The sequence below is a fragment of the Oncorhynchus kisutch genome, linkage group LG28, assembly GCF_002021735.2.
Source record: "Oncorhynchus kisutch isolate 150728-3 linkage group LG28, Okis_V2, whole genome shotgun sequence".
NCBI classification, from domain to species: Eukaryota; Metazoa; Chordata; class Actinopteri; order Salmoniformes; family Salmonidae; genus Oncorhynchus; species Oncorhynchus kisutch.
Window position 1 is genome coordinate 15582931 of NC_034201.2, and position 26004 is coordinate 15608934.

General features: G+C 42.4%; 1 protein-coding gene across 5 annotated transcripts in view; it reads left to right on the forward strand.

Moving 5' to 3' along the window:
• LOC109872677 (teneurin-1) overlaps positions 1–26004 on the forward strand; it is a 177677-nt gene that overhangs the window by 126748 nt on the left and 24925 nt on the right. For all 5 annotated transcript variants that reach the window (XM_031808394.1, XM_031808392.1, XM_031808393.1 and 2 more), the window contains 13 exons: positions 1086–1280; positions 2997–3197; positions 7326–7511; positions 8586–8612; positions 8951–9097; positions 13457–13673; positions 13925–14044; positions 14153–14414; positions 15412–15679; positions 17271–17414; positions 18053–18302; positions 18665–18685; positions 21022–21254. In XM_031808394.1, the coding sequence (XP_031664254.1) occupies positions 1086–1280; positions 2997–3197; positions 7326–7511; positions 8586–8612; positions 8951–9097; positions 13457–13673; positions 13925–14044; positions 14153–14414; positions 15412–15679; positions 17271–17414; positions 18053–18302; positions 18665–18685; positions 21022–21254 (2271 nt within the window). The remainder of the gene's footprint in view (positions 1–1085; positions 1281–2996; positions 3198–7325; positions 7512–8585; positions 8613–8950; positions 9098–13456; positions 13674–13924; positions 14045–14152; positions 14415–15411; positions 15680–17270; positions 17415–18052; positions 18303–18664; positions 18686–21021; positions 21255–26004) is intronic.

Consider the following 26004-nt stretch of genomic DNA (forward strand, 5'->3'; position numbering starts at 1 on the left):
CAGGCCAGGGTCTGTAAGGCATAACTTCCACACTGCAACAGTACATAAACAGACAGACAGACTGGAGGCATGAGAGATCAGAGGAGAGGAGAGGAGAGGAGAGGAGAGGAGAGGAGAGGAGAGGAGAGGAGAGGAGAGGAGAGGAGAGGAGAGGAGAGGAGAGGAGAGGAGAGGAGAGGAGAGGAGAGGAGAGGAGAGGAGAGGAGAGGAGAGGAGAGGAGAGGAGAGGAGAGGAGAGGAGAGGAGAGGAGAGGAGGAGACTGGAGTCATGTTCTCTCACATAGGTTTTAAAGACATTGGAGAATGGTTCACTATGAGTGTCTATACAGTACATGTAGCATAGGAATGAAAGACAATGTGCAAATGCAATATGTTAGTGATATGAGTTGTGTTTAGACTACACCCCAAAGGGTTAATGGCATGTGAGCAAAGATCTCTATTGAATCTATTTATACAGCACAGTACGTACTGCTCTGGTGTTTACCATGTGTCTCCATGCTTCAGCCTCTGAGCTCTAAGCTTCTTCCTCGTTTTGTAAATATCAATTTTCATGCTAAGGCACCAAGTGGTGGATGGAGGGGCCTTGGGAAATAGAGGGGGGTGTTGGAGGGAGACACCGCCGCTGCAGCGCCACACAGCAGCTACTGGAGTTTGACTCAGGTGCCACTTGAGCAAAATTGAAGTGCTTGAGAGATTAGGTGGATTTCACAGGAAGAGGGTCTGAGTGGGGGTGCGTGGCCTGTGCCCAGCCGATGGGAGAGTACTTACAGCACTATCATCAGGGGGAGAGGATTAGGTGAATTCAGCTGCATGCTTATTAGTAAGATATTGGTGATGGGTGAAACCTGTATATGGCTCGTGGGGAGATCACCACTGGGGTTTCAGGGTGAGCACTAACTAGTACCTGCCTGTGCTGGAATGACACAAAGCTTTATAATTCACATCTTAGACAGCAACCTGTTTTGAGTGAAGGTTTTGAATGTGAACACGTCAATGCACTAATGCATACAGTACAGTATTAGATGTATTTTCTTTACACCACAGTATTTCTTGAGGGCTACTGTCTTCATGTGCTTCCCTTGCAGACTCCTGTCCTGTCCTGTGCAGTGGGAATGGAGATTATGAGAAAGGTTACTGCCAGTGTCACCCGGGCTGGAAGGGCCCAGAGTGTGACATTCAGGAGGACCAGTGCATCGATCCCACCTGCTCCAACCATGGCACCTGTGTCAACGGCATCTGTATGTGCAGCCCCGCCTACAAGGGCAACAACTGTGAACAAGGCAAGGATCCTGTCCTAATAATAATCATTATCGCTGTTGACACAGGCATAGGGATAGGATACAGTTGCATTTAGCCTAGCCAAAGAGCTTTGGTTTGGTGCGTCCCTTATCACAAAGTGCAATAACAGAGGCATGCAGAAAAGCCACTAGTTGTTAGTTCAGGGCTCTAACCACTAGCCTAACCAGTGTTCTGTTTGTTATTGGGTTTTGCACAAGGACACACACCAAAGTGTTTTATAGACTGTCTGATTAGGCCTACTATTTAACCACAGCAACAATAAATCCAGCATCCTCCTTTCACATCATTTTAATTATGGAGAGAGTTTTTGTGTGCAAAATCAGATTGACCCAATAGATTATCCTCTACACACACATACACACACACAAACAGCCGTTCCCCGCTTTTCATGCACGTCATGAAGAATGCTTAGGATGAAACAGCCAAATCAATTGATTGTCCTTAGGTAGTTGTATCCAGTGGGGTAATTATTGGCTTTGTCTGAGATATCCGTGCTAGAGAATAACCTTGAGCCAATGAGCCTGTGACTAGGATCCAGCCTGCAAGCCTTGTGGTAATTACTGTGGTTAACACTGCATAGATTTTTCTTTTTTCTTTTTTGTAGTGTGCATTAGTTGGGTGGGTGGGGTTGTTCTGAAGTGTATCACGACTAAATGTGATCAATTAGCTCCAGACATGGATTGAAGCTGTTTATTGTTAATTCTTTATGAGAATCTTGTGTAAAAGCTGCAGACGTTTCCATGTTCTTGTTGTAGATGGCCATGTTTTCCTCATGGTGCAACGCGTTCTCAGTAATAAACCATTCACTGCTAGGACACGCTGTTCTTGCAAGGTTACAGTGACACTGTTAGAATGAACACCACTGAAGTACACAGACAATGTGATGAATCAGCAAGGTGTGATGGAGGTGTTTTGTGTCAGTACCTACCCATAGAGGAAAGATGTGATGGAGGTGGTTTGTGTCAGTACCTACCCATAGAGGAAAGATGTGATGGAGGTGTTTTGTGTCAGTACCTACCCATAGAGGAAAGATGTGATGGAGGTGTTTTGTGTCAGTACCTACCAATAGAGGAAAGATGTGATGGAGGTGTTTTGTGTCAGTACCTACCAATAGAGGAAAGATGTGATGGAGGTGTTTTGTGTCAGTACCTACCCATAGAGGAAAGATGTGATGGAGGTGTTTTGTGTCAGTACCTACCCATAGAGGAAAGATGTGATGGAGGTGTTTTGTGTCAGTACCTACCTATAGAGGAAAGATGTGATGGAGGTGTTTTGTGTCAGTACCTACCCATAGAGGAAAGATGTGATGGAGGTGTTTTGTGTCAGTACCTACCCATAGAGGAAAGATGTGATGGAGGTGTTTTGTGTCAGTACCTACCCATAGAGGAAAGATGTGATGGAGGTGTTTTGTGTCAGTACCTACCCATAGAGGAAAGATGTGATGGAGGTGTTTTGTGTCAGTACCTACCCATAGAAGAAAGATGTGATGGAGGTGTTTTGTGTCAGTACCTAGAGGAAAGAAAATTCAGAAGCTGAGATGATTCAAACAATATACAGATGGTCAGGGAGGGGCACGAAGTATTTACTCTGACACTTTCTCGCTCACACTCTCTTTCTCACTGTCTCGCCCCCCCCCCCCCCCCCCCCCCCCCCCCCCCCCCCGCCCCCCTCTCACCTCCCTGGTTCTGCATGGCCAGTGGACTGCCTGGACCCTCAGTGTTCTGGCCATGGTGTGTGTGTGAAGGGGGAGTGCTTGTGTTCAACGGGGTGGGGAGGCCCAGACTGCGAGAGCCCCCTGCCAGCATGCCAGGAGCAGTGTTCAGGCCATGGGAAATACCTTCCAGACTCTGGCAGCTGTACCTGTGATTCCAGCTGGACTGGCTCTGACTGCTCCACCGGTGAGTACAAGAACCATGACGTACATACAACCTACGTATATGCAGAGCCATATATAGAGAAAAACATGTCTCTATCTCCAAATGGTAGGTTTTTTCCTACATACAGACACACACTCGATTTAAGGTGCTTTCAGACTGTTACCTCACTTAAACCATTACCTCACATTCGGAGTCGGAATGTCCACTCCCAGACACTTAGAGGGGAGCCTTTGGAGTTCAATCACGTCCTTAACCTCCAATAAAAGGTTTACGTGTAGTCAGGCCCCCACTCCTTTCTGTCTGGCTGTGATTTAAATGACTAGATTGCATCTGCTGTACATGACTCTAACTTTTGGTCTTACCTCTGACTGAGTAACACAGACCCTGGCAATGTGTTTTTCTGCTTGTAATGATCTGCCAGCTCCTAGCAGAAGGAGACCTTCACACACCCAGCAGCCTATCAGACAAATTAGCAATCATTTCTCTGACACGCTGTGTGTAAATTGGACTGCGCTCCATGGCTCCCAATTCAGCCAAATACACTTCTTGTTTCTTTATCAATATATGCATATGCATTGTTGCATACTAATAATTGTTTTAAAACTATTCATTTTTTAATATGCCTCCTCCAGGGAACAATAATGCCATGGTTAGGATTCATCCCGAGATATGCTCCTTTGTACAATTTAAATCTGTTATTTTTAGCATAGGCATTATCTGTTCCTCTGATTTTTGTATTTGAATTTAGGTCACCTTTCTGTCTGTTTGTACAGAACAAATCAAAAATCAAAAAATCATTGCATTCGATTAACATTCACTTCACTGCTACACTTGAAAAAGTAGAAAAAGTATAATGCATTTATTTTGACTGTCTGCCTCCACATGAAAAGTCTGCACTTCATTTGACGTGGGAATTTGTTCATATTTATTCATGGTGAACGACTGTCTCTTACTGAAATGATTCGTTCATTTATTTTAGTCAGAGGACGTTGATAACAAGAGTTGCCACCAATGACTGTATGGTTCTTACTGATAACAGACAGTGTTGACACAGTGGTTGTAGAAACATCTCAGGGAAGCTGTTGTGACTGAGGCTGTAGGAGATGATGCTGGATATTCCTCTGTGTTGTTTGTCATCTTTGTCTAAAAGTTGTTGTTTTGGTTTTTGTTCAGCCTGTGATACAAAAGATCTCATTATTGGGCTGTGACGGTCAATGTTTTTTTGGTAGCACATTTCCTCCTTCGCTCCTGACTGCATGTGCTGCCATAGAAATAGAATGAATAGAACGGACATCACCATTCAAGTCAATGATGGCATAATGGATGGACTGGCAGCCTTTGCGAGTGTACCTATAGGAGCAAAGCAGGAAGTAAAATATGTGCTCTGATTTGTTGATTCGACTCAACTGATATTACAAAAAATGCATTCCATTGCATGAGCCATAACAGTTAACATCATTCGAATGAACAGTCTACATTACACGCATCCATTGCGAGTGTACCCATGAGTTTACCAGTCAAATTGCCAGGTCAAGCTCGTTTTAGTCATTCTGTATCTATGTGTGCCATAACCGCGGCAAGATGTTTGGAGTTGGGGGTGCTGACCACGGTGGGCTGGACAGCAACATAATCAACTAAAGCACTGATCATTGGGAACGAGCTCAGAATGCTAAGGCCTTATCCATGAATTCAATCAGTAAATAGGTAGCCTAGCCTAGCCTAGCCTAGCCTACAAAACCAAAACAATCTGTTCAAATCAAAAGGCCTGATTAATAACACGACATCAATAATGCAGCCACATCCCGAGTCCCCGGTGCCGACACATTCAGAAATCAAAGATGGTTTAGTATTTAGTTAAGGCCATGAGTACATGAAACACTTTTCAGTGAGAAAACAGAAATCCACTTTGTGTAAAAAATAAATGATGTAAAATGCATCATATTGGCTGTATTTTGAAAGTTATATATCTTGAAAACTTGATTGCTGACATGGAAAGGATTTTGGGACTATCAACAATGGACAAATGGAAAATGCCAAAAGATAGTTTTTGAGTAGAGTTTTCCTTTAAGCAAATCAAACACAGGGCAAAAAGAAAACACCTGCAAAATGTGGTTGTCTAAAAAGGGAACAATTTTAGCAATATGAAAAAAAAATCTGTGATATTGATGAGAAAGACGCACCTGTTTCGGTAGAGCAAATCGCGGCTCAAATGGCGCTTGCAGTCCTTCAGTTAGCAAATTAGGTAGGCTACCTAATAACTGAAGATGCTGAATTATATTGCTCAGCTCAGTTGCGACTCGCAAAATTTGCAGGTGTTTCTGATTAATAGACAAACCATCAAAATAAAACCAAGCCCTGAAACAAAACATAAGTAAAAAAATATTTACACATCATTTCATGGGAAAAAACATGTAATTGGCACTAGTTTGCACAAAGCGGGCAGTTTGGTTTTGTCACTTCAACCCCACATATATCATACTTTGACTTAAACGATTCTTTATTACTGGCCATGGTCTTTCAGCTCGAGAAAGTGGATTTCTAATAGTGTGGGCGTTTAAGAGTCCATGTTACGTCCAAAACAGACTCAACTGCACGAATGTCCGACCATCCCGTCTTCAGTCAGCTGTTTGTTCCACACAATTTTTTTAAATTATTCTTATTTTTAACAGTTATGACTGTTATTTTATTTTCATGACGGTCTTCATCGATAACCATCGGTACTTGTGCCAACCCTACTCATGTATCAGCCAGATCAAGAAGGATATCAGGTTCCCCAGTAGCCCAGGGACAGGTCTACAGATTAGCTGCCTGCTGCTAGCTGCCACACAACAACACACTAATACACCCTACTGCTGATGTCACTGCTTGTTATATATATGGAGAAGAATGAAAACACAGTGCCAACAAAATATTATGGAAGCCTCCACCCTTTAGAATAAAGCCTGCCTGTCATCCATTTCTGCTCATCTTCATATTATTAATGTTTCTGTTCCTAGAGTCCTGTATTTAGGTTGGGTGAAACCCTGAGAGGTGGGCTGCATATTAAGACATTTCTCAAAAGGAAAAGTAGTCCCTCTTTCTTCATTACTTTTGATGGCCAAAAGGGAAAACGGCACGTGTGGAGGTTATTTCGCTTTCCAATGAATTGAATCTTGGAGCAGTGTGGTGCCTCGGCTTCCATAACCATGAAAGAAATGTGCATTCACTCAACCCACACTTTTTTTCGAGCCTTCCAAAGCAAAGTTCAGTATTTCGACCCAAAAGTGGAAATTGATTTTGTGTTCACTCAAGTGTATGCAGAATGACTTGTAACGTTGACTGTGTGTGGCTGTACTGCCTATATCATTGCCATGGAGTAAACCTACTGTAACCTGATTGTAACACACTAAAGTAGCCTATGTGTTGTGTGTGATTTTTTTTTTTTACATAGAAATCCAAGCGCATCGAGGATAATGGCAACATTCAACCGTTACTATAAAATTGTGTTAGACAGCAAGCATGTTGAATTCCATTGCAAGCAGATGCAGAGACAAAATGAATAGAAATGTCATATACTTAATGGTAGAAAAATCGAGATTAATAAAATGCAAATGAAGTGGTTATGGCATGATTAAATATGATGGATATTTAAATGTGAATGCCTTTTCCATGTGTGGGGATAAGTGGCCTTTCTGCGCCCGCAGCTCTTTCTTCTCTCTGCTGATTGGCTACTTGCTGATAGGATGTACTCTCCATATTCCATAGAAATTATTCATTGAATATCATTAAACCTCTAAAACTTTTAAGCATTGAATGTTTTATAACTGCACCTGCAGCACTCGACATAGTTAGAAAGTATTATAACAAACAACATTTGAGTTTTATGTCATGAGTAGGTAGGTAGAGATAAGAATAAGAATAAAAATGGGTTTTATAATATTCTTTTTCAAAAATCTTTTTTTTTTTAGGTCTATTAGATGAACTTGCAAGACTTGCAAGACAAGATTAGTGTCTAGGATCCTGAATTAATTCATCGGAAATTATCACGTGTATTTTGGGAGCAATGATGCAGCTGGCCTTTGACATGTCCATCTGGCCTGTGTAGAGGTGTACTGTCTGTGGCCCAAAGCAGTAAGACCCCTGCCTGTCTCTCTCTGTGTCCGTGTGCAGAGGTGTGTCCGGTGCCCTGCAGTGCCCACAGTGTGTGTGTGGGTGGGAAGTGCCAGTGTGAGGAGGGCTGGGACGGGCCAGGCTGTGACCTGCAGGACTGCCACCCCCGCTGCAAGGAGCACGGCCAGTGTAAGAACGGACAGTGTGAGTGCCACCCTGGCTGGGAGGGAGAACACTGCAGCATCGGTGAGTCGCCCCCCCCCCCCCCCCCCCCCCCCCTCCACACCCCTCTGAGGACCAACACTACCCTACCACAGGAGGTTAACAAACAGACCGTGTAACGTGACTCTAGTACCGATTGCTCTGTTTAGAAACCATGGGGCTGATTTACTTTACTAAGACCTGATGGTGTTTTAGCATGTCTTAAATCTGTGACCACTAATGCACTAATGTGTGTGAACCACAGATCTTTGCAGATACACATCAATGAATATGTAATTCATTTGAGTGCATATTTTCTAGCACCACACATTGTAAATAGTGCAGCAGTTTAGCAGACCATTAGCTATCCCAGTGAATCATCCATCTGCTGTGTCATTTAGACACACAGTTGTCAGATGGAACACAGTCATTCTTGCCCGGTTTTTCAATTCATCTGCTAAAAGAAAACAGGTACCAAACCTTGCTAGGTATTTTGAGGGACCGAGGCAGGGTGTTTAAGAGGGTAACATGTTACCACGTGTCTTAGAGACACTGGCTGGGGTTCAGTGATGTCAGTGCCCTGCCTGTCTGTTGTACAATTTATCCACTTCATTGCTGTTATTTGAGAATGAAAACTCAGAGTAACAATGAAACTGTTGGTTGCCGCCAGGCTAATTTTCCATCAGCCATGGCCTCTTCCCTAGAGTGGAGGCATTTTTAGTTTCTTGCAACTGAATAATTTGCTCACCAAGTTCGAACGCACTCAATTAATGTGGCTACACCTTGATAGAACACTACAGTTTGTCATCTGGGACGAACAGAATTGGGAACTGCCAAGTACATTTTATAAAAGAACCAGAATATATTTTTTTCACTTCAGAAATGCAAGATAACAATCCTGTGAAATCGTTTCACTTGCCTTTAGAGATGCGGAATTGGAGATGGGCTCTGTGTCTCTGTGGATGTGTGAATCAAATCATAAAGCTTAGCTCCTGGCACATTAATAGGCTGTAATTATCTCTTCATGTGCCTTGGTGCTAGCATATTATCTCTGAGGCTCAGTAATCTAATCTCACACACTTTTTTTCTTCCTTCCTTTTATCTTCCTATGGTATATAGCGCATTACCTGGATCTCGTTGTTAAAGGTAAGATGCCTTCTCATTCTCTAGGATGGAATTGTTTCAAAGCAGCAGGGACTTTTGAATGGTATTCCTACGACCAAAGCACATTCATTGAAATGTTAATTAATTTTGAGGAGAAAGTATGATGCCCAAAACCAATGGCAGATCATTCACCATATTCAATTTAATGTGAGATGGAATATAACAAAATATGTAACAAATGTTTTCGAATGGCCAGACATCTGGATTTCACGTAAATGAAAAGCGTAGCAGCATCTGTCCCCATCTCCTTAATCATGAGGAATGACTGGCAGTTTTCTGATACACAGCCTGTCTGTCTTCTCCTCTCTCTCTCCATCCAGACGGCTGTCCAGGCCTGTGCAATGGCCACGGTCGATGCACCCTGGAACAGAGCGGGTGGCACTGTGTGTGCCAGGCGAGCTGGAGCGGCATGGGATGCAATGTCGTCATGGAGACAGAGTGTGATGACAACGCTGACAACGATGGAGGTAAGGTCCCTGTGGACTGTGGTCTGTCTGTGGCTCAATAATGATTAATGACTTGACCTCCATCGCAGGTGAAGGTCAGGAGGAGGAAATATTTAGAACTCCACTTCTCCTTCCCGACATCTGAGCCAACAAGCATTTCCCGCTCTCTTCCTTTTCATTTTCCTTTTGTTAAATCTCACTACAGCAGTCGACATGGCTCACTACAGCAGTCGACATGGCTCACTACAGCAGTCGACATGGCTCACTACAGCAGTCGACGTGGCTCACTACAGCAGTCGACGTGGCTCACTACAGCAGTCGACGTGGCTCACTACAGCAGTCGACGTGGCTCACTACAGCAGTCGACATGGCTCACTACAGCAGTCGACATGGCTCACTACAGCAGTCGACATGGCTCACTACAGCAGTCGACGTGGCTCACTACACCAGTCGACGTGGCTCTCAGACCAAGGAGACCTCTAGGTAATTAGCTGGTGGTATTCTACCTGCTGCTTGGCTCCTCTAAAACATTTATGCTTGAGTGTAGCCCCTGGTGTTCCAGTGAACAGAGAACCAGACCTGGTGTTCCAGTGAACAGAGAACCAGACCTGGTGTTCCAGTGAACAGAGAACCAGACCTGGTGTTCCAGTGAACAGAGAACCAGACCTGGTGTTCCAGTGAACAGAGAACCAGACCTGGTTTTCAAGTGAACAGAGAACCAGACCTGGTGTTCCAGTGAACAGAGAACCAGACCTGGTGTTCCAGTGAACAGAGAACCATACCTGGTGTTCCAGTGAACAGAGAACCAGACCTGGTTTTCCAGTGAACAGAGAACCATACCTGGTGTTCCAGTGAACAGAGAACCAGACCTGGTGTTCCAGTGAACAGAGAACCAGACCTGGTGTTCCAGTGAACAGAGAACCAGACCTGGTGTTCCAGTGAACAGGGAACCAGACATGAGGCTTTAGAGCTAAGGTTCAATGCCCATGTCTTTGAGGGGAAAGATACCCTACAGTAGAAGCCATTTGTGCACTGACTTACATCACATGTTTTTGATGTTTCAAAGTTTAAAAAGTTTACAATGACGTAATGTGAAGTGTAATACATGTAATGTCGTAGTTACTGTAGTTTAGTGTGATACATTAACTATGATTGACAGGTTAGAAAACATACTGCTTCTGTATGTGCACCATGTATCTTCTCATCTAGTGCATGAGTTAGCTTCTTAATGTCAACGTGTATTTTATATGAGGTGTACATTTCCTTTGTGTGTGTGTGTCACGATCGTCGTATGGAGTAGAAGGTGAGGACCAAAACGCAGCGTGGTTATTCTTCTTTATTGAAGAAAGAACATGAAGTAAACTGAACCGAAACAATAAACGAATGTGAAGCTATAATAAGAAAACTATGCTGACAGAAGCAACTAACATAGACATAGATAATCACCCACCAAGTACCCACAGAATATGGCTGCCTAAATATGGTTCCCAATCAGAGACAACGATAGACAGCTGCCTCTAATTGGTAACCAATCTAGGCAACCATAGACATACAAAGAAAGGAAAGAGCCCCATAAACATACAAAACCCCTAGACAAGACAAAAAACACATACATCACCCATGTCACACCCTGACCTAACCAAAATAACTTGGAAAACAAAGAACACCAAGGTCAGGGTGTGACAGTGTGGCAAAGGAGATAAAAACATCATTCTGTGTACTGTATAGTCAAGCTACCATCTGGAAAAAGGGATGTGGTTTGGAACGCTCCGTGTTCTTCTTTACCTAAAAAAAATTATGCAATGTGAGATGTAATATGAAGAAAGTAAGAGTAATTATGAATACCGTAAATTAATTTAAAGTGACAGGCTACAAAATGTACTGAATCTGTGTGAGTACTATGTCTCATCCAATTCCTCTACATGAGTCAGATGTTTTAAAGGTGCAATATGCAGAAATCTCTCCACCATTCCCTGGTAGTTCAAATTCAAATAGTTCACCTAATATCAGTTTATGTGACAAAACAGAGAATCATTTTACCATCTAAACTGCTGTGAAATGTGAAATGTAATGTTCATTAGCCAAAAATATTGTATTTTGAGCTGTTTGAAGCTGGTGTACAAAACCAAAAGGAATAGAGCAAAAATACAACTTAAGAACAGGAAGTATAGAAATAGCGCACATAAAATAGATCTACCGCTTCTTAGACTTTCTTTCAATGAGAATGACAGATCTATAACAACATTTGTTATGTGAATTCGGTCAGGTAGACCAAAATGTACATATTGCAGCTTTAAAATAAACTTCTTTGCATAGGGTGCTAATTAGCTACATTAGACCGTGTTTGGTTCCTTTGTATGTGCAGACAGAAGTGGTTGAGAAGGTAAGAGCATAATATTGTGTACCGTCTGTTAGTCTAGAGATGTGTTTGGAGCATGAACTCTTTACCTCACCCACTCCACATGTTTTCTCTGCTCTGGCTGACAGCACTTAAAAGAAACACCATTATCTCTTACCTTCAGAGTTCTTAATCAGGTTCTTTATCCCAGTAAACCTCTGCCAGCTGCTTCACTTTTACAAGTCTTCCTTCGCTGATCATTTTCCCAGTTGCTCTAGCCGTGTTTGTGTGATAATGTGTTCGTGTATCTTTATTTATTTGTAGATCATAAATAATTCACTGTATTTTCTTTTCTAACCCAATACAATAGAAAACAAATTCACAATTCAGTTCAGTAATGTGCCGACAGCCTGGGCAGTAAACCTTCCCTCTATTATTCTACAACCTCATTTAGTTTACTCACGGCTGCTATGTCTCTCCCTTCAAAGATGTGACCTCCGCATTGTGTGTGACTTCTTATGACTGATGAGTATCTTGGATGATGTACAGTCATTTTGGTCCTTCTTTAATGTAGAGGGAAATTGTAGGAGGCTCAAATTGGCCCGACACTCCAACAAAGGACGGGAGGAAATAATCACCCCATGTCAGTTAGTTTCCAAAGCCAATATATATACGTCAGAATCCCAGAACATGTTCCTATTTTCATCTCATCTCAACTCCATTAGAAATGCCATTTATATTCTAAATGAGGCCTCGTCAAAGGCATTGGTTGGAAAAACCTAATGGCAAATGATCACCTGAAAAAGATCATGACTTTTCCAACCAGCTGTAAATGAGTCACTATAATCACACAATTGACCATCCAGTGCTTTGTTTTACATTTGCAGTTTTGGAGTATATTAATTGTGCAACATTAGTTCACAAACATGGATAGCAATTCTCCCCCAAATACTTGTTTTCTTCATTATTTTATTGCATTGTTTGTTGATTATGTAAATATGGTGGCAATGGCAGGTACAGTACAGCTGTCGTTGTTGTCAGATACATTATTTTAGTGAGATGTTCTATACAGTATGGTAACCAGCAAAATGAATGCATTGTGGTCATGACCGATGGAGTTAGAGCCAACCAGCTTATAGCTGGGCACCATGCCTCCTTTACTTTGGCAGCCCAGCACTGAATGGGGATGTTATGGCTCTTGGCCCAGTAGTTATTCTGTTGTGTTGGTCAGTCGTTTACTGAATACATTTTCTTTGGCACCTACTGTATATAATTACACCTTATTATTTTCTGTTACCATACTTACAATTCTATTCTGAATGAATTCCACATTGCACATATTTTCCATCTGTTGGTATAAGTAAGCATAGTTTTAAAACTTTTAAAACGTGTTATGAGAAAGCGTTGCGGATGGCGTGTACTAAAGACCAGGAGACATTATTCTGCTTTTAATTACCAAGTAAGTACTTTTAAGTACTTTCGCTGTTGTGTGGCATTCAATGCCAGCAATCTTGACGAATGTCAGCATTCACTTCAGCACTATTGAAAGTGTCTGCCTGAGAGGAGTCTATGGACTTAATGGACCCAACGTTGCTCAGACCCACACATTTTAGACATTGAAGAGAACATAATTAAGAAGGCACTGTACTGCAATTATAGAGCGGCAAGTAAGTACAGTGTTAAGACTGTATAAATCAGAGGCATTTTGCTCCTTGTCGGGCATGAACTAGATATATTGTTAACCATCAGCTTCTCCACATTGTTCAAGTTTAAATCATCACAGCTAAGCCATGTCTAACTGATCTTCATTAAAGGATAGGGTGGATGTAGTCCCACTTAGGAGAAACATTATCGATTTATTCTATATCATTTGTAAATTTGATTTATAGTTTCAAACCACTTGAGAGATGTCATCTCAATTTCACAAGGCCCTCTGTGATTTGAATGTTATTCATCTCTCCCACCGGTGTAACATTGGGAGCCTGAGATACTGTACAGTGTAGACTTAGCTGTGATGATGTTGTGTTATTGTGTTGTTGCAGATGGCCTGACGGACTGTGTGGACCCAGACTGCTGCCAGCAGCCTAGCTGTCACAGTGGGCCTCTGTGCCAGGGCTCCCCAGACCCCCTGGACCTGATCCAGCAGAACCAGACCCCCTACGCCTCGCTCCTCTCACGCCTCTTCTATGACCGCGTACGTTTCCTGGTTGGAAAGGACAGCACCCATGTCTTCCCTGGAGACATCCCATTCGACAGCAGGTAGAATAGATAATATAGCCGATACTATTTACCTCTGGTACCGCATGAATGAACAGGAATAGCTTGTTATATACTGTAGAAATATAATTGCCACTGAAGTACAGGTCCTTTTATACACAGCTATTTGTAGGCTACCACAGTACTCTGTATGGATATAGCACATTTGCCTTTGTCAACTGAACTGGAAAACATTGTAACTTGTTATAGTATAATTAAAATACCCAGTGAACTAAAACGCTGCTCTCTCCTAGCCGAGCCTCAGTGATCCGGGGGCAGGTGGTGGCACTAGACGGGACCCCACTGGTGGGAGTGAACATCAGCTTCCAGCAGTACCCTGAATTTGGCTTCTCTGTCAGTCGCCAGGATGGCAGGTGGGTAGACAGTGGTCTAGTATTGTATTGTAGATACGATAGTAAATTGGCTTAATATGATGCTTTGCCGCTACTGATTGTGTGTTTGTGTGGATTCTGTTCCTGTAGTTTTGACCTGGTGGCTGCAGGGGGCATCTCAGTCTCCCTGATTTTCCAGAGGGCTCCCTTCCTCATGCAGAAACGCACCATCTGGTTACCGTGGAACCAGTTTGTGGTTGTAGAGAAGGTCACCATGGCGAGGGTTGAGTCTCGCCCCCCTGTGTGTAACCTGAAGAACCTGGTCAGTCCGTACCCCATCGTCCTTCCCTCCCCTCTCATCCGCTTTGCCAGAACCTGCGAGGAGCGAGGCCCAGCCATCCCTGAGCTGCAGGTACAGTAGCTGGTCCACTCACCAGTCAGTAATATACATAATATATACAGTCCCAGGGATGCTCACTCAGCTTTCAATTACCACCCATACTAAACCATTTCCATAATGCTTACATCTCTAATCATAATATCATTTTATGACTTCCAGGTGTATATTATAAATGGTTGTTTTTATTCCAATTCCTGCATTTTTCTTTATTCTGGATCCTGTGTAATTTTCACCTGGCTCATATTGTACCTGTGAAATCATCTTAGAATCTCACACTAATCAGTTGCCGGGGCGCTTTATTCCCAGAGCTGCTCGCTATCTTCTCCCCCGATCCCACTGATATTCCTACCTCAGCTTTGGAAGTGTGTTTTGCAGATGGTAGACATCCTAGTTTGTTGTGAGCGATAATGAAACTGATAGTGATTTTAATGAGGACCCAGTTCAGAGTGATTGAAGCTGTGAGCAATGAAGGGTGGGAGTGGGGGTTAGATCGTCAGCAGTAATTAAAATGTCCTCCTGTACGCTGTTAATGATATAGAATATAGATGTCATTTGGTATTCCAGGGGCATCGTGTATATAGAATAATGTTCAAAAAGTATAAAAAACTATATAGTGTTATTTTGATTGGATTTTAAGAAAGTGACATACAGTGGGGCAAAAAAGTATTTAGTCAGCCACCAATTGTGCAAGTTCTCCCACTTAAAAAGATGAGAGAGGCCTGTAATTTTCATCAACACTTCAACTATGAAGTGTACCTCTCTCATCTTTTTAAGTGGGAGAACTTGCACAATTGGTGGCTGACTAAATACTTTTTTGCCCCACTGTATAGTACTAGCTAGTATATCTTGGAACGAGTACAAGCACCAGGTGATCAAAGATACTTTACTGAAAGACTTGTAAGATGTTTTTATACATAGTTTGTATCCTCCGGCTTTAGAAGTTTTTCCAACTCCTGGTAACCAATAGTACATAATAACAGCAGCCAAAATGCTTTCTCCTCCTCCTCAGGCTGTCCAAGAGGAGATCACCATCCCTGGCAGTTTCTTAAAGCTCAGCTACCTGAGCACCCGCTCCCCTGGCTACAAGGCTCTGTTCCGCATCATCTTAACTCACTCCATCATCCCCACTGGCCTGGCTAAGGTGCATGTGTCCACCGCCATCGAGGGACGACTCTTTCAGAAGTGGTTCCCTGCCGCCCCAAACCTGGTCTACGTCCTGGCCTGGAACAAGACTGATGTCTATGGGCAGAAAGTGGTGGGCCTGGCCCAAGCTCTGGGTAAGATTATATGCAGCATTTCAATCATGTCCTGTCACGTACATTCAGATTCCCTGTAGAACAAATATAATCTGCTGTATTTCACTCCTTTGACAATTTTCACCCAAGGGATGACAGCAAGCAACATGCTCCATGGGTAACTAGGAGAGACAATCTGTAGCTAATGGAAAATACAAATCTATAAAGACAGTATTACATTCAGCAGTGCAACAGCAGAACAGCATGCTACTTTTGTTCTACTTTATCGTTAGATAATACAATCACACAGAGCTCTAAAGACATTGTCGGTGTGTTAATGGTCAGTAGTATGAAAGACTGACAGATTTTTCAAGGGCCACATATAAGCTTTGTTTTTTATCAGTGGTTGATTTAGTGTGCTGGCTGCCTATTGGGAACTACAGCTCTGATGCATTGTTGCAATTTGTCTTAATGGAGAGAGTGTTACAAATCTAACTGCAACAGAAAGCAGGGGCCACTCTTATCTCTTTCACACACTATGAGGATGTCTCTCTGGATTGCTCTCCATGCCTTGTATTACTGTCAGATAGCAGAGTGTTTCTTGATTGCCTAGCTGGTGTGCATGTGTTGGAATCCTTTCTCACTGAATACACAGTTTAATCTGTGCGTATCCAGCTCCTTGATGGTGGATATGAGGCACTGTGGTTAATAGTCTGTGATATAAATAGGAAGTCCTGGAGATGTTATGGCCCGTTTATCTATAAATAACATCGAACACATGGCACAATTAGAAACGACATCCAAACTAAATTGAAATTCAAAACACATTTTGTTATGGTGCAAACATATTTTCCTCCACACTAAATAAACCCGAGGAAGAGATAAGGAGATGAAAAAGGCTCTAATTTATTCATTTATCTTTATGTACCAGTGGGAATTGAGCTCAACCTCAAACCTCATCCACTCTCTCTCCTCCTTACTCACCCTCTCTCTCTTCGTTGCCGATAGTAACAGGCTGATCTATCATGGTGACACAAGCAGGAGCCTGTAGCTACTCTGTGTGTAACTGACTATGTCCTGCTTGTGTGTGTGTGTGTGTGTGTGTGTGTGTGTGTGTGTGTGTGTGTGTGTGTGTGTGTGTGTGTGTGTGTGTGTGTGTGTGTGTGTGTGTGTGTGTGTGTGTGTGTGTGTGTGTGTGTGTGTGTGTGTGTGTGTGTGTGTGTGTGTGTGTGTGTGTGTGTGTGTGTGTGTGTGTGTGTTTGAGAGAGGGAAAGAGAGACGGTGAGCCGGAGCAAGGAAATAGGGTGAGCGTGCGCACATACTGGGTGGATGCAGCAGAGCATGATGGTATCAGTGATGCATTAAAAAGTCTCGGGAGAATCGCAGACTGTTAGCACACACCCAGGCTGCTCTATAACCAACATAATGCCTCGTTCCAGCCTCTGCCTGGACCACGGCAACTCTAGGTTCACTGCAATTGTACACTGTGCAGGAGCTAGGCACACCATCACAAAAGCATTAGGGGTTGTTGTTTTCCAGGTGTGTCTCATTGTAATTGCAATAACAACAGGGTAATGAATGCATGACAATTGGCGGCGTCCCATTAACGGCCCAGTGGTCCCTTTTGTTCCAGTCTCTGTAGGCTATGAGTATGAGTCATGTGCTGACTACATTGTGTGGGAGAGAAGGATGGCTCAGCTGCAGGGCTTTGAGATGATTGCCTCCAACCTGGGGGGATGGTCCCTGGACAAGCACCACATCCTTAACCTACAAAGCGGTGAGGGCTCTGCCTGTTCCTCTGTGTCCCACTTCCATTCAGCAGTACTGTACCCTCAGCCCACCTAACCTGACACTATTTCATACCTGGTTATCCAGTAGGAATTTTGTGAAGACATTCTTGCCAAACTATTATTGTTTTAACCACCATTTCAAATGACTTGATACAGACAGACAGACAGACAGACAGACAGACAGACAGACAGACAGACAGACAGACAGACAGACAGACACGGACGGACGGACAGACAGACAGACAGACAGACAGACAGACAGACAGACAGACAGACAGACAGACAGACAGACAGACAGACAGACAGACAGACAGACAGACAGACAGACAGACAGACAGACAGACAGAGACAGACAGACAGACAGACAGACAGACAGACAGACAGACAGACAGACAGACAGACAGACAGACAGACAGACAGAGACATACATACATATCATTATTACTGTATTATATCAGAGAGTTCTGTTCTATAGTGCTAAATTGCGTCAGTTTGAGATAAGCTTTTGAGAGAGCTAGTTTAATGCATCCCTCTTGACCTTGTTGAACTTTGAAGATTCCAGGAAGGACTAGACTAGTCATTCCTCTGGATATGATTGTAATTGCTAGTTGTCCTTCAACTCCAGGTGTTCTACACAAAGGGAATGGAGAGAACATCTTCATCTCCCAGCAACCGCCAGTCATTTACACAGTGATGGGGACGGGGTACTTGCGCACAATCCCCTGCCCCAACTGTAACGGCCCTGCCCTGGGTAGAAAGCTCTACGCTCCTGTCGCTATCACCTGTGGCTCTGACGGCAGCATCTATGTTGGCGACTTCAACTTCATCAGAAGGATTCTTCCCAATGGATTCGTCATCAGCGTTTTAGAATTGAGGTGACACTCCCGAGCAGTAGTTAAAGATGCTTTTCAGTGTTTTTGTGTGATTATATATTTGTACATTATCTCAAGGACTGAGGTTGAAGCATTCAAAATATATACTGCAATGAAAGTTGTTGTAGTGCTAGTTTGCCAAGCTATTTTGCTATTGCTGCTGTTGCTATGATTGTTACATTTTTAATGTGAAATGGAAAAAGATGGGAAAATTTGTCATCTATTGTGTACACAGCACATGAACGAATTGAACTGAGAAGTTTCATTGAAATGCTTTCATAAGTATAATCATGGATCGAAGAGAAGATATTTCTCCAAGGATAAGAACTAATACTCTTTCTCTCTCTTTAATACAACGCTGCTAGGAATCGAGATCTCAGGCACAGGTACGTTTTCAATACCGTACTCAGTCAGACTCAGAACATAATGTATTTTCCTGAAAACAGTTTTTTTATGACACTGCAGCATGAAAAGAGCAGTGCTTCAGTTGCAACACCGCCAGCCTACCTTTCATGGATGATATTCTTATTTGGTTACAGAATACAGGATTTGAAGTGAGGAGACAGTCAGTCAATATGGAAGTGTATTGACCTGGATTTAAAGCAGTTCAATGTCGGTCCTGGAGGGCCAAAATACTTTTCAGGTTTTCATCCTCTCTGTCTAATAAGGGACTAATTCAGACCTGGCACACTAGATTAGTGCTATTAACTACCAGGTAGAAACAAAAACCAGAAGTGTTTTGGCCCTCCAGGACTAGAATTTAACAGCCCTGATTTAAAGGGAGCAAGGATTAGAAATGGGCTATCTTTGGAGAGAAATACAGACGAGGTCTTTAAAGGGTTCCTCTTATCGTAGACAAGCCCCAGCCTTTCATGTGTGCTTAGATGGGGGAGCGCCCCACTGGAAAGGCCAGTTTAACACTGTTGTGTTGGGAGGGGCTTCTCATACTCTCTCCCCCAAACAAACAGGCTCTCATGTCTCCCAGAGATATGATTCATCTTTTCATGCAGCCGTCATGTTCGCAATTGATTATTTCTCAATCAAAGCCTGTTGAAAAAATCTCGCTGAACTAGCTTTGCTTTTTCCCCTCACTGCATGTATGACATGGCACACCCAACTAAAGCCTGAGATTAGTCATTTTCCTCTGCGAACAGCCTAATGTTTACAGAGAGGGTTTCCTGGTGATGGTAGTAGATGGCATCGTTCACTGGGATGCACGTCTTCACACATACAGTAGCTCTGACTCTCTGTTAGGGATGTCATTACACAGGCCCTTAGGTTGCCTCCATCATTTTCAGTGGTGGAAAAAGTACTCAATTGTTATACTTGAGTAAAAGTAAAGGTACCTTAATAGAAAATGACTCAAGTGAAAGTGAAAGTCACCCAGTAAAATATTACTTGTCTAGAAGTCTAAAAGTATCTGATTTTAAATGTACTTCGGTACAGTGGTGGAAAAAGTACACAATTGTCATACTTCAGTAAAAGTAAATGCTTTACATCAAATTCCTTATATTAAGCAAACCAGGTGGCACAGTGTTTTTATTTATTTATTCTTTTACTGATAGCCAGGGGCACTATCCAACACTCTGACATCATTTACAAACGCAGTATTTGTAGTATTTGTTTAGTCAGTCCGCCAGATCAGAAGCAGTGGGAATGTAAATGTGTTAAATTGATAGGTGCATGAATTGGACAATAATTCTGTCCTGCCTGAGCATTCTAAATGACACGAGTACTTTTGGGTGTCAGGGAAAATGTATGTGAGTAAAAAGTACATTCTTTTCTTTAGGTATGTAGTGGAGTAAAAGTAAAAGTTGTCAAAAATATAAATAGTAAAATAAAGTACAAATACCCCCAAAAAACAACTTATTAATTTGTACTTTAAAGTACTTTATACTTAAGTACTTTACACCACGGATATTTTTGTCATGATTTCAGTCACCGTTCAGTTGCAGTGCAATTACTGTAAAGATGATACAGCTGTCAGAGTTAGAGCTGTATGGATTTTAATCATATCTTCTGGTGAAAAGAATGATTTTGTCTGTGGTTGGCAGATGTTTGTTTCACGTTAGTGAGATGTTAATCTCGGAACCTACAGTATGACGTGGTTCCTCTTGAGCAACCATTTAAGATGAAAGACTGAAGGAAACTGAACTGGTGTTAAGTGATAAAAGCCAGCTCTTTGGGGATTGACCTCTAAATGTGTATTTCATATATACAGTACCAGGGATGGGCAACTTTGATGAGGGTGGGGGCCGCAAAAAAACGGATATCATCATCAGGGCCGCAGTGCCTCGTGGGTCTGCTTACCCAATTCATAAAATGTTGCCATAGAGTGGAGGCAAATGTTTGCAGATTTTTATATGGTCACTGATGGTCAGTTGGCCCCACGCTGGTCGGTAATTTGACCATGCTTACTACAAGTTTAGATAGCTGGCTGCTAGACTAACTTACCGATCTAATGTAGCTGACATGGGCTAATTGAGCGACTGCTGATGCACAACCACATTTCGAAACCTTGTGTAGTCTATTATTCTAACTCTCAGCAGTAATTTAAGACCCCGACTGTGTTCCCCCGCAAAAAAAATATATATATGTATCATTCTTTTTTTTTATTGGTCCACGAGCCTACAAAAGGGTCGCCCATCCCTGTTTATACAAACAGTACATTGTTTATGTTTTTTGTAGTGTAGACCTAAGTGATAGGGTCTTTTCTTTGCAGCTCCAGCCCAGCCCATAAGTACTACTTGGCCATGGACCCAGTAAGGGAGGCCCTCTACTTGTCTGACACCAGCAGCAGGAGGGTCTACAGACTCAGGACCCTCACAGAGCCCAAGGACCTGGCCAAAAACATGGAGGTGGTGGCAGGGACGGGGGACCAGTGCACCCCCTTCGATCAAGGCCACTGTGGAGACGGGGGCAAAGCCATCGATGCCTCCCTCAACAACCCCAGAGGTACAGCATCATCACTACCTTAATATGGCGATTAGTCTATAACCCTGAAAATAGTAAAGGGCTACCTTATTGCTTTTAATCAGAAATTACAGAATTAATCCATCTAGTGTGAAGGGAGACATTTAAAAGGACACAGATATTTATACGCTCTTGGAAAAAAGGCTTTCAAAAGGGTTCTTCGGCTGTCCCCATAGGAGAACCGTTTTTGGTTCCAGGGAAAACCCTTTTGGTTACATGTAGAACCCTCTGTAGAAAGGGATCTACATGTAACCCAAAAGGGCTCTACTAAAAGGGTTCTACCTGGAACCAAAAATGGTTCTTAAAAGGGTTCTCCTATGCAGACATCTGAAGAACCCTTTTATTTTCTAGATAGCACCTTTTTGTCTAAGTGTGTATGCAGAGACCAGTCCCTTTCCTGAACCTGAGAAGTATTATGGGTCTGAATATTGACATGTATTATTAGCAGAGGTTAAATGTGCTTCTGTCTTGTCAATAGAAAATCCTTGAAATTGGTTGAAGGTGAGGCTTTGTCCACCAATGATGATCCCATTCATTTTCTGTTCTCAAACAGCAGCGGCTTTGAAGTTCAAACAGAGTTTTGCTCCTTCTTGCCAGGGTTGAAAATTCCTGTCTCCCCTCTACGGCTAATATGTGTAGGAGCCAAATGAGGGTCAGAGCAATGTGGGCACATCATTTAGACTGGCTGCATCCCGGGCATGATGTTCCGGATCCAGCGCTGAGACGCTATTAATTCCAGCTATGTGCCCCCCCCCCCCTCCTCTCTCCTCCTCCCGGTCTCCCTCAGCCTCCCCTTCAGCCTTATCGAATGGGTTGGGAGCAGCTTAGTTAGACCACACAGCACAGTATGGCAGCAATGGAAATGAATTTCGCTGCTCCTCCAACACACAATACCAGGGATCCCATGGCCCCGTAGGCGCCAGAGTAATGCCTTTATCAGGTGATAACACACAGTCGCTGCATCAGTCCTTCACACACAGTCCCAATAACTGACTCTCCCCTTCACAGGACAGGCCTTTATAGGGCTGCTGCAGCAACATGTGACATGGTCCAATGCAGCCAGTTGATCCACCCAGCCCAGTCAGGAGTAAAGATGGCAGCCAAATCACAATCAAGATGCTACTGTAAAACCATGACTAGTGATGAAACTGTTCCTAAATCAGGGAGCCCAGGCCGGGAGGGAGCAGGATAGTGTATTGCTAACAGGATTTAAGTGTGGCTGACAGATCTGCAAAGGAGGGCAAGAGGAGGAGAGGCTGTCGTACTCCACGACGTAGCGTTAACCTTCAGGAATAATGAGTATTACTGGCTGTCACAGATGCAGATGCAGTCTTTGTGAAGCAACTGCAGTCCATACGCGCACTACTGTTTGGGCCTTCATTGATATTGATGTTGTATTGACACTCTCCTCAGTCCCACGTTTTTTTTTAAGTGTCCCCAGCAGCACATAACGCATTACAACTATTAATTATAATAGCTCCCTGAACCAGGAAACCACAACATCAGTTCATCACTGTCACCTCAGCCAGCTTTGGATTTATCCTCATTTTGTGGTTCCTGCTGCATTCTGTTGTGTTGCATAAATAGGATGCCAAGAGAAAGGCTTTGGATCATGTGTTTTTCTGCGAACTGTGCTCTTAACTAGGCTTCTATATTATTAAGAGACAGGATTGCACTTAGCAAATTGTGTTGGTTTTTTGGGGGTTTAACAATCCCTAATATGTCATATTCATAGGGGTCTTGTTTTATTGATCCAGCTTTGAGGACAAGATGTAAAGGTGTGATTACATCAGTGAGAACAATTTGTACGGGCATGATCAAATCAGGGAAACTGTGAAGTCAATTACAATGTGCAAAAACAAGGGTTGTAATAGGCTAGCACCAGGTGGTTCTTTGAAAGAGGTGTTTTACAGACTACGCCACATTATTGCATGATGCCATACAGTAAGGGTTTGTTTTAATATAGTAACGTGAGGCTGATAGATGGCTCAGACATGGTGACACTCCAGACAGGGATGGATTAGATAGTCTTTCGCTCATAACAACAGTGAAATTGAGATCAATCCATTTCCCCTGGTGGATTGATTCCCATGTTGTTACGGTAACTGCAAATACTACATTGTTCCACCTGCAAGCGACTGTGTACTGTACCAGCTAATGGTCCACTTGGCCTGAATTTGTTCAGTATAGGTATGAGTTGTATGGAAATACACTGTATTCATATGTGGATTTTGTGATTAGTCATTTGTATGCTTTTGTTGGTGATGGTTGACAGGGTTGTTGTGACTGTATGACAGATCTGTTCTCATGTTGATCTATTAAACACACTTTACCAGAGCACTTCACACAGTAGGGCTATATTCTTATTATTTGGAACAATGCTTTAAGGTAACCCTGACCTTTAGCCCAGCACTTGTGAAGGGAGAGTTTTTTTTAGCTCCTTAAGGCAGCCTGAGGGAGAAGCTTGATGATGAAAGATGACATCGGCGCACTTTTTGCTAAATCCAGCAGTGAATCAATTAGGTGTGTTGGCGGGTCTTTAGCTGATGCTCTGTCACTGTCACACAGATTGTGAGTCTTCTTTCATCAGCTTGTCAGCCTTTCTGATTGACAGAAGAGTATGTGAATAATGTAGGCAGATGCCTTTGAATTCTCTCTCCCTTCATGCTTCAGTTTGACACACACAGAGACTTTTGTTTTCTAATTAGTATATGGGTTTATGTTATTTCTTTATGCATGTATTAGTAACAGATCTGGGTTCAAATACGTACATATTTTCTATGCATTTGAGTATTTTCAAATAAGGAGGCCCGAATCAACTACTTCTGTTTGAAGTATTTTAAATTATTCAGAAATACTTAAATACTTACTATTTTCAAATACCTGTTAAATGCATGGCAGTGTATATTCCAATATTCAACTACTTGTCATTTCAAATAAAACACATAAAAATGCATACTTCCAAATGTATTTGAAAGTAATTGAAATACCCAAAATAGTTTTTAACCCAGGTCTGATTAGTAATATGCATGTGCCTTGTGGTCTTGTGTACATCATTTTTTTTATGAGATTGAAATGTTGTTTAAATATGTGCCTGTTCCATTAAATATGTGCCTGTTCCATTAAATATGTGCCTGTTCCATTAAATATGTGCCTGTTCCATTAAATATGTGCCTGTTCCATTACCAAATCTTCCTTCAGGGTTTTCAAAATGTTGTGACCCTGAAACAACTTTTATCAGTTGATGTTTCTAATCGAACAAGTCTGAGCCCAGGTGTGAAAGGAAGGAAGTGCAAAAAGCTCTTGAAACCAAGAGAGCATCTGACCTGCTGTTTTTAGACAAAACTCTAGAGGGCATGAACAGCAACAGTTAGGAGTCATTTAAACATGGGTTAAAAGTTCTGAGGGTGTTGGTTAGTGGTACATATTAAAGTGCAAGTCAACTGAGATTCACAAACAGGAAGCCAACAGACTGAATAAGGATGAGGTAGCGGCTGACTGTTGTGGTTGGAACTTGAACATAGATACGTAGCACTTTAAGGCTACTTCTTAAACAGTTCAAGTCTATCCATTAGATAATGCCTATCCAATGATACCAAGTCTAGGTACGAAAGCTGTCGCTTGATGCATCTTAGTAAGGAGAAGGCAGAATAAGTGGATTATTCCAACAATTTCACAGCTTGAAATTTCACAGACTAGGGCTCTTAAGGATGAAAATATGCTTTTAAGGAAAGATAAGAGCATTGGCAGACTGATTCAAATGTGTGATAACCTGACACCAGGTCCACATGCTTTCTAATAGTCTACTCAGAACAAAAATGTGCTTTTAGAAAGTCTTGCCCAAACAAAATGTGGCACACAAATACATTTTCAATCAATACACACCTGACCTAAGAGCAGTCAATAATCCTCACCCCACGGAAATCTGAGGGGTTGTTGTTTTTTCACTCTAAATTCTTATCATAAAATACTGTAGCACACAACAAAGTACCAAATAGCATTATATCCAGACATTTCTATATTATATCACTAAGCAATAAGGCCCAGGGGGTCTGGTATATTGGCCATACACCACAAACCCCCGAGGTTCCTTATTGGCTTGAAGGGCATTCTGGAGTGTGCATTATTTCTCTATAATGCACAGTATAATTGAATGGCTATGAAATGTATTCTTACATGTATTATGTTTGACCTGCTTTTAAAAAGCAAAAGTCAAATTGAAAAACATTGGCATTGTTGAATTCAATTTTCATAATAGCAAGCTAGCAAGTCTGCTTGTTTGGCTAACAAGGCCACTACTGTAGCTACCTGGTAAACTTGCTAATTCAGTGGATGTTGAACAGCTGTTCTACAGGCAAATGAACACATTTCTAGTGGCAAATGGGTTAAATTACAGCGTTGGTATAAAAGGGATAATCAACTCGGGGCTCTATGCGTTCTCTGGAAAATAATGCAACTCCATGGAAGGTTAGATCCGCTCTGCTAGCGCATAGTTGAACACACCTTCCACGTCGTTCATTATTTTTCTATAGAACGCAGAGCACCTCGTTGATGATCCCTTACATGTACACGTGGCTGACTTTCTGTTTCAGACCATCAGCATCCATTTATAATTGCTTTTAACCGACTGTTACAGGAGGATATCACCATGTTAAAGATAATTGTTGAAATCCCAGGTCTACTGGCTTGTGTACTTACTGTAATATCAGCTAGATGCAGTGTAGAGGATCTA